This window comes from Silurus meridionalis, chromosome 10, assembly GCF_014805685.1.
Source record: "Silurus meridionalis isolate SWU-2019-XX chromosome 10, ASM1480568v1, whole genome shotgun sequence".
Classification (NCBI taxonomy): Eukaryota; Metazoa; Chordata; class Actinopteri; order Siluriformes; family Siluridae; genus Silurus; species Silurus meridionalis.
This window is the reverse complement of record NC_060893.1, coordinates 21,189,817-21,198,675: the sequence shown is the minus strand read 5'-3', so window position 1 is coordinate 21,198,675 and position 8,859 is coordinate 21,189,817. Positions and strand designations below refer to the sequence as shown.

Genomic DNA, 8,859 nt, shown 5'->3' with positions numbered 1-8,859 from the left:
TTTCAGCATGTACGGCTGTCAAAGACCTTGGTGTTATTATTGACCCTAGTCTTTCCTTTGAGGCTCACGTAAATAATATTACCAGGATCGCCTTCTTTCACCTTAGAAATACTACTAAAATTATAAATATGATGTCGTTACAGGATGCAGAAAAACTAGTTCATGCTTTTGTTACTTCTCGATTAGATTACTGTAATGCTTTACTGTCTGAGTGTGCAAATAATGTTCATTGTTAAAAGCACTAAACAAATAAAAATGAATTGAATTGAATTTAAATGCATATAAATAATTAATAGGACAGCCTTCTTTAATCTAAGAAATATTACTTAAATAAGAAATATGATTAGTAATGGAAATATGACCAGTTCATGCTTTTATTACATCAAGGTTTGACTACTGTAATATCTTATTCTCTGGATCTGAAGCGAAGCTTATTTATGCAATTTCTACTTACCAAAACCAGAAAATATGACCACATCATCCCTGTCTTATTCTGTCTACATTTGCTCCCAAACAAAACTTGCAGTTATGCAATTATGAAATTCTTCTATTGATGTATAAAGCACTAAATGGTCTTGTGTTCCAGTACCTGAGTGAAATGAGGCAGGCTATTTGTTGGTACTTCTAATAATGTAGACTGCAGAGGGGACAGAGCTTTCTCTCCCACAGTTATGGTACAGCCTTCCAATCAGTGCTCAGGACTCAGACACAGTGTCTTTGTTCAAGTCTTGGTTAAAACATGTTAGCCATCGCCAAATCTTTGGGACTCAGTGCTGAAAATGTCTTACCTAAATTGAAATGTTAACAGTTCCTGATGAAAGTGGGCTACATACACAATTTAAATATATTTTACAAGAAGGCACTTTGAGCTTTACTTTATGCTAAAGTTATTCCGAAATATATATAAACAATACACCAACCGAGGTATTGTGTCTTAGACAAAAGAATAACCATTTAAATTACAACACTATTGTTTGGTTGGAGCAAAAATGCTTTACCACATGTTGTTCACTGAACCCTTATCTTTCCTAATAAACCGGGATTTGGAGCAGTGAATGTGTTTAATCTATTGCTAAACATTAACACCTGATAAGTCAAGTCAAGTTTATTTCTATAGTGCTTTTCACAACAGACATTGTCTCAAAGCAGCTTTACAGAAATCAACAACAATGGGTTATCGGTCGCCTGGCGCAGTGCTGAAGGCTAAGAGGTTAAAAACATATTTGATGAGTCAAACCTTATGTTAATAGGTTTCTCTCAGGAAAAAGAGGTAAAGGAGCAGATCTGGAGGGATCATCGTTATAGTTTACTTTATTTTACTATTTGACTTGACCTTTAAACTGTTTTATTTAACTGGGATGTATGGATATCCCCACTTTCATGCGTTCATTCAAGTTTTTTGTCAGTGTTGTGGTGGGCTGTCATTAAAGGGATCTCTCATGTCTCTGTTACCTTCTGGCTGTCCCTTTTAGTTATGCTGTCATAGCTGTTGTAGTCCTGCCAGAGTCCTTACTTGCGCTCTACTCATACTGCATTTTTGTCCTTAAATATTATGTAGCAATAAGGATAATAATCCTAATAATTCATGTTTCCCTTTCTCTTCCTGTCACTCTCTCTCTCTCTCTCTCTCTCTCCTCCCCCCTTCCATTCCAAGTTAAACACGATCTTAATGTTACAGTGATTCTGTCCCATTCTTCTTTCTGGACCTGCCTGATTCATCCTGATGCACTACTTCTTGATGTTTCCAAATAAACAGTTTAGAAAACCATGAGGTTACAGCAGAAGGTTAAACACAAGAACCATTATATGGATCTGGACTGTAAATAATATAAACTGTTTGCTACAATTGCTTAGGACTACAATCACCATGAGTAGTTTTATATCAGTTTCCATCAGTGGACCTTCAGTTGATATCCTCAACAATGATTGAAGTATTATAAATTGATGTTCATCGTCAGCTAGATGAGGAAGGGTTCCTTTTTTAGTTTGAATCCTCACATGGTTTCTTCTTCAAATCATGTCAAGGAGTTTTGTTTGCCACTTCATGGCTGACTTGCTGATAAGGAATAAAAATATGGATACATTTAGGGACTAATTTATACATTTAAAATGTATACACAGATTCTATTTATTTCTGTAAAGCTGATTTAGGGCAATATCTATTGTTAAAAGTGCTATACAAATAAGGCCGCAAATTATGTCTATTGAATGTATCTGTGTGTGTGTGTGTGTGTGTGTGTGTGTGTGTGTGTGTGTGTGTGTGTGTGTGTGTGTGTTTATCTGCATGGAAATCGAAGATAAATTTGATCATATGGAGAGAGTGAATATAAATAAATTAATAAGCCAAAAAAGTGTCATTGTGTCGTATCACATCCTCCAACTCAGCACCTGCAGTCGCTCCCAGCTGCAGCAGTGCAGTTTCTCTACTATCTGACTGAGGGAGGTTTTTGTACGACTCTATATCACTGTGTGAACAGGTGTGTGCTACTGATATAATGGAAACTCTGACAGTAATAATCTCCTGCATCTTCAGTCTGGACTCCACTGATGGTCAGAGTGAAATCAGATCCAGATCCACTGCCACTGAAACGAGCTGGAACACCAGACTGTAGCTGATTTACAACTTTAATCAGGAGTTTAGGAGCTTCTCCAGCTTTCTGCTGATACCAGTACAAGTGTTCACCATTTGAATCCTTGTACACTGCTGGACTGGTTTTACAGTTGATGGTGACTGTTTCTCCTGGAAGAACAGATTTCACTGCAGGAGTCTGAGTTACTGTTGCTTGACCTCTGCATTCTGTAAAAATACACAATAATGCAGCATGAAACTGAAATATTAGAACAGAAACAATACGTGTATTTGTATGAACACATCATTGTAGAGATAAAATATGAAGCAGTGTCTGACCTTGAGTCCAGAGGATCAGTGTCCAGATGAAGACGGGGATCAAAGTCATGGTAGCTGTGGGTGAAGTTTCTGTAGCAGCAGCTCTCAGTCATGAAGTGTGAAAGTCACAGCGCTATAAACACTCCCAGAGCACTGAAGCATGTGCTGCAAATGCAAAGTGTCCTCTAAGTATGGAAACGTCTTTACCACATTCCCCCAATCTTACTGTCATTCTCACACTACTACACAGTTATTGTGTTGTAAACCTATTTTTAACCCAAAAGTTTAAATTTCATATTTTTTCACTTAACTAAGAAACCTGGATTCCCGGCAGTTGAATGGTAAATTTTCCGGTAGTCTTCTACTATTTACACCAGTCTCTTATTACAATAAAGAAGTAACTTTTCATTATATCAGATATCCTCAAATCACAATATTTCTTAGTGGTAACTTCTTAAGAAGCACAAATTTGGAAAATAGATTCATTTACAACTCACGATTAGCATAGTGATCAATTCCTCTCTGCGTGAAGAGTCAGGCCGATCCAAGCACAGTGTAACCACCCAATCTTTACAGCAGCAACAACACAACACGTCCAGTCGCAAACAAAGTCCCAGGTCCAACTAGATCCCGTCTGCAGTCACTGTCCACTCACGTTGTTTTTGTTATACCTGCTAGGCCTTCATTACACGCGATGGCAGAGATAATATCTTATAATCAGGCGGTGAAATCAAATAACATTAAACCTTGAGAAAATCAAACAAGATAAACCGAATGCAGTAACGTTACACTTTGGGCCTTAATATTTCAACGAATATACTCAGTCTCTAAAGATTTGTTTTCTTTAGCACACACAGTCTGTACGCAGTCTCTTCTCACCATGTGCGTTGCTCCTCTCTCTCCTGCGTTGTAACTCTCATTGTTACATGACCTTTAACCCCTTAACTATCTAACTTCAACAGTCATTGGCCAACAATAATACACTCACATTTATCACATTAATTCACTGGATATAAAACAAACCCATATCTGGACAGTAAAACAATGCTACATGTAATAATACATTTTGAAATAAAAATAAAATAAATAAATTGACATTAAACAACATTGAAAACAGAGCACATTTTTAAAGGTTCCTACAGTGTGATTTTTGTTTATCGTATCAGATGGAGATTTTCTGTAAAATGCTTTTAGGTTTAAAATGCAGAAAGAACTGAATGAGAGAGAAGCTGAAACCTCCACTTAGTAGTAGTATGCATAAATGCTTGTATCAGGCTGCTTTATATGATATGATAATCGGTGCCCATGCACACAATTAGGGGCCGGTGTGTAGGAGCCATTAGATCAAATCTGATTTATAATTAATTCTTGTTTGAAATATTATAATGTTTTTTGTTGTTTGTCTTGTGAGTGTGTGTCCTCTACAGGTCAGGGCAAAGTTATAATAGTGGGGCAAGGGGGGGCTGACAGGAGGCCGGTGCTTGTGCTTATTATTTATTGACTGTAAGACACAAGACCTTTTAAATCTTATTGTCTGTTTTATTTTCTTTTTAATTTTTTCAACCAAATAGATATCACTAATTCACCATGCAGTTAATCTCTTATCGTCTTTCTTAAGCAAGTCAATAACGCAATAACACTGGTAACCTCAGTAGTGGTGAGAGAAGCAAAAGGAGCACAAGAAGCATTTACTACTGAGTGAAAGGAGACAGTTACACAGGTTACCTAATTATTATCTAAATATGTGTTACTTGTGTGTCACTGAAATGTCCTGCTCTGAATTATTAATAAAAGCGTCAGTAAATATGATTGCTTTACATTATAGATGATGCACTTCATACACAAATCACCACTGCATCTGTCTCAGTATCTGTTTACCTGATTATTCATTATAAAGACTCCTGATGGCCTCCATGTCCTTAATGCACATTTATCCCTATTAATACTGTACATTAAATATGTTTATACACATATTCAGGGTTTTCACACTTTAGTGCAATCGATTAAATAATACATATAATTAAACAGACATTTTAATATAATAAAATCTTTTCATGACTAATTATTATACTAATTATTCAGTAGCAGTTCATCCTCCAGGGTGAAATTTTCACTCTCATGAGAAAACTTGTTAGTGCACCTAATTCTATATGCTCAAGACATTATAAAAGATGATAAATCACTGTAGGAAATAATCACAGATAATCTTAATGAACTGTTTCTGACCAGGAAAGTGAACTGCTAAATGTAATTTGTGTTCTGGTCCAAAATGTTCTGGAGACCAACAGATTAAACTCACAGACACAAATCAAAGTAAAAGCCCTGATGGTCGTGTCTGTTAAATAGGAATTTGTGTGTTTGTGTGTATCACATCCTCCAACTCAGCACCTGCAGTCGCTCCCAGCTGCAGCAGTGCAGTTTCTCTACTGTCTGACTGAGGGAGGTTTTTGTACGACTCTATATCACTGTGTGAACAGGTATGTGCTACTGATAGAATGGAAACTCTGACAGTAATAATCTCCTGCATCTTCAGTCTGGACTCCACTGATGGTCAGAGTGAAATCAGATCCAGATCCACTGCCCCTGAAACGAGCTGGAAAACCTGACTCTAACTGATTAGCAAATTTAATGAGGAGCTTAGGAGCTTCTCCAGCTTTCTGCTGATACCAGTTTAAATAGTGGCCATAAGAGCTGTAATAATACACTGCTGGACTGGTTTTACAGTTGATGGTGACTGTTTCTCCTGGAAGAACAGATTTCACTGCAGGAGTCTGAGTTACTGTGACTTGACCTCTGCATTCTGTAAAAATACACAATAATGCAGCATAAAACTGAAATATTAGAACAGAAACAATACGTGTATTTGTATGAACACATCATTGTAGAGATAAAATATGAAGCAGTGTCTGACCTTGAGTCCAGAAGATCAGTGTCCAGATGAAGACGGGGATCAAAGTCATGGTAGCTGTGGGTGAAGTTTCTGTAGCAGCAGCTCTCAGTCATGAAGTGTGAAAGTCACAGCGCTATAAACACTCCCAGAGCACTGAAGCATGTGCTGCTAATGCAAATCCACTGGACGCTGTTTGAACTGAATGTTAATGAATTTCTCACTGTAGTAGATTTGATGTGATCACTTTCACTAATGTGGAACCTTTTATGCACAGCATCGAATAATTAGCACAAGATTTCCATAATAATCTTATGATGATTTAACATTTAGAGCCAAGAATGCAGCAGTTACACAACACGCATATGCAAAATCTTTGTGTGTGTGTGTATGTGTGTGTATGTGTGTGTGTGTGTGTGTGTGTGTGTGTGCCTGTGTGAGTGTGTGTGAGTGTGTGTGATCAATGTAGTGTAACAGAGGTTTTTGTATGACAGTTTCATTAGAATGTATCACTGTGGTACACTTTTGGTGGAGGAACAAAACTCAGCATCAGTAAGTGTCTTTTACTTCTAAACCTCTATAGTTGATACAAAATAAATATACATTTAGTTTTTATTTATTTAATTCTTTACTGTGTACTCTATAAATAATGCTAATGAAATATAATGTGTGTATCAGTAATAAATTGGGAGAAACTCTTAACTTTTTTAAATAAAATGAATAAGAAATGAGTAAATATTAAACATATAATAAATCTCCAGTGTGTTTGTGTTGGTGAGTGGAAACCTGCTCACTGGTTCATATCTGCAGTGTTGTGTACATTATTCTGAAGTCTCTGTTCTAATAGAAAATACAGACGAATGCTGCTGTGTTTGTGATATACAGTGAAAATTTCTTTCATCAGATTAATTTCTTTCTATCATACAGGGAGCACTTTCTATGACACATCAGTAAGAAGCGGCTAAAATAAAATAAAGCTGATTGAATTCCTAATCGCTCCAAAAAAATTAATAGTAGCTTGTAAATGTTCTCCTGCTGATTGGTTCTACTGAACTGCAGTGATGTGAAGAAGCAGTAATGAGAAAATGTTGTGTAACTTGTGTAAATGTGTGTTTTTGTGTTTTCTGCACTCCAGAGGGTCCCACTGTAAAGCCCTCCGTGTCTTTGCTCCATCCATCGTCTCTGCAGCTCTCTGAGGGACCGGCCTCGCTGCTCTGCCTGCTGTCTGCCTACTCTCCACAGGGGGCAACAGTGAGCTGGACAGTGGACGGCTCAGTGGTGAATGAAGGGTTCTAACTAGCCCTGAAGAACAGAAGAAGGACGGTTACACACGCAGCAGCACCCTGACCCTCAGCAAAGCGCTCTGGGAAAAGGGGGAGGAGTTTGTCTGTACCGTCTCCCATGACAGTGTCATTCATCCGGTCACGTTCAGAAAGAGCCAGTGTGAAGACTAACAGCTCCAAGATAGAATTAAACACTGAGCTGCTCACACATCCATCTACAATAGAGTTTCAATTCTACACAATGCTGATATTCCTGTCTTTACTCTCTTCACTGTCCTGTTGCTCTTCCTGTAGTTTTGCTCTGCTGAAATAAAGCTTCATTTTGGACATTGGGTGTGTTTTATTAGAGTTAGTAGTCATTATCAGTGTGATGAGAGAGTGTGTTTAGCTGTACATTCAGTGCTGTGTGTTGTGCTTCAGTGAGTTTGGTTAAAGGAAGTTGAACATCTGGTGAAAGTGGTGCTCTATTTTGGGAGAAAGAGGATCATTCAGCCGTCTTCATGTAAATCTCCCTCTCATTTCACTGCTCTGTGCTACTGAGTGAAAGGAACCAGTTAAACACAAACATGGTCTAATTATTTTGATAATATTTCGAACAGCATGGAAGGAGTGTCTCCATAGTGTTTAAAAAGCACTTAGTGATGATAGATCAATATGTCTTTGTACCTTTATAGTCTACCTATATATTAAGCATAATTTTTGATTTTTGTTCAATACAAATAGAAACACCACACTAACATTCACACCCTCAACAGCCAGTGATGATTCAAAAATCAAGACTCTAATTTTATAGTAAGACAATTTAATAAATACATTTGTAGATAAAAGTACAATCAGATCACACATTTCTAAATCTTACTCCCATTCAAGAGACCGAGTTAATTCCACTTATTTCCACATCAAAATCATAAATTTGTGATCTAGTTAATTTATTATAAATTTCCTTAACAGATAATTCTATAAGCAATTGAACATGTGCTAAAAAAAACAAAAAAAAAAACAATGTGTCCCTTAACACTGTTTATGTACCTAAATCATGCATGCTGCTGGCCCTTAATTTTAAAAACATGACCCCTGTCAGCTCTCCAAAAATAGGCCAATATCAGACCTCCACTTTATCTTCAAGATTCTAGAAAATGTTGCTTCTTTATACTGTGAATGCTACACTTCATATTACATAATATTTCAGGATGGTCTTTCTGTCTCTTCATGTGCAAGGGGTAAAATAACTTAAGGTGTGATTGTTGACTCTAGTTTTTCTTTTGAAATGCATTTATTTAGAATTAAATGATGCGAGTCCTCCTGGGTATAGTTACATACACCAACCCCGTCTAAATGGCAGAGGAGGCAGAGTCGCAGTTATTTATAATAATAATCTAAGCGTCACACAAAAGACTAAACACAAATGTAAAACATTTAAAGTTCTTTACACCAGCATAAAATATTCAGTGTCCAAAAGTAGGTCTAGTCAGTCAATTCCACTAATTAATATTTATAGACCCCCAGGGCCCTACTCTGATTTTCTCATAGAATTTGCAGATTTCATCACAAATTTAGCTACTTCTTTAGACAAAGCATTAATTATTGGTGACTTTAATATTAATTTTAATAATCAGGAAGACTCCTTAAGAGCAGCAGTTGTGTCCATTCTCGATTCAGTTGGAATTAATCAGAATGTTATAGGACCCACTCATAGTGGTGGACACACTCTCGATTTGTTGTTAACTTTTGGATTAAAAATAAAAAACTTAGTCATAATTCCGCAGTCTGAAGCTATTTTAGACCATTATTTCATCTCTTTA

At 36.8% G+C, this 8,859-nt stretch overlaps 1 long non-coding RNA gene and 2 gene segments (V, D, J or C); 1 reads left to right on the top strand and 2 right to left on the bottom strand.

Annotated features, from left to right (window-relative positions):
• Positions 1-2,351: 2,351 nt before the first annotated feature.
• LOC124391965 lies at positions 2,352-2,963 on the bottom strand. The segment is given in 2 exon segments: positions 2,352-2,797; positions 2,909-2,963. Coding segments are annotated over 2 exon segments (384 nt in total).
• Positions 2,964-5,334: 2,371 nt separating this feature from the next.
• Positions 5,335-5,879, bottom strand: LOC124391938. The segment is given in 2 exon segments: positions 5,335-5,687; positions 5,799-5,879. Coding segments are annotated over 2 exon segments (387 nt in total).
• A 6-nt stretch (positions 5,880-5,885) lies between these two features.
• LOC124391973 lies at positions 5,886-7,384 on the top strand. The gene is made up of 2 exons (XR_006927068.1): positions 5,886-6,326; positions 6,910-7,384. It is a non-coding gene; the product is annotated as an uncharacterized LOC124391973 (long non-coding RNA).
• The last annotated feature ends 1,475 nt before the right edge of the window (positions 7,385-8,859 follow it).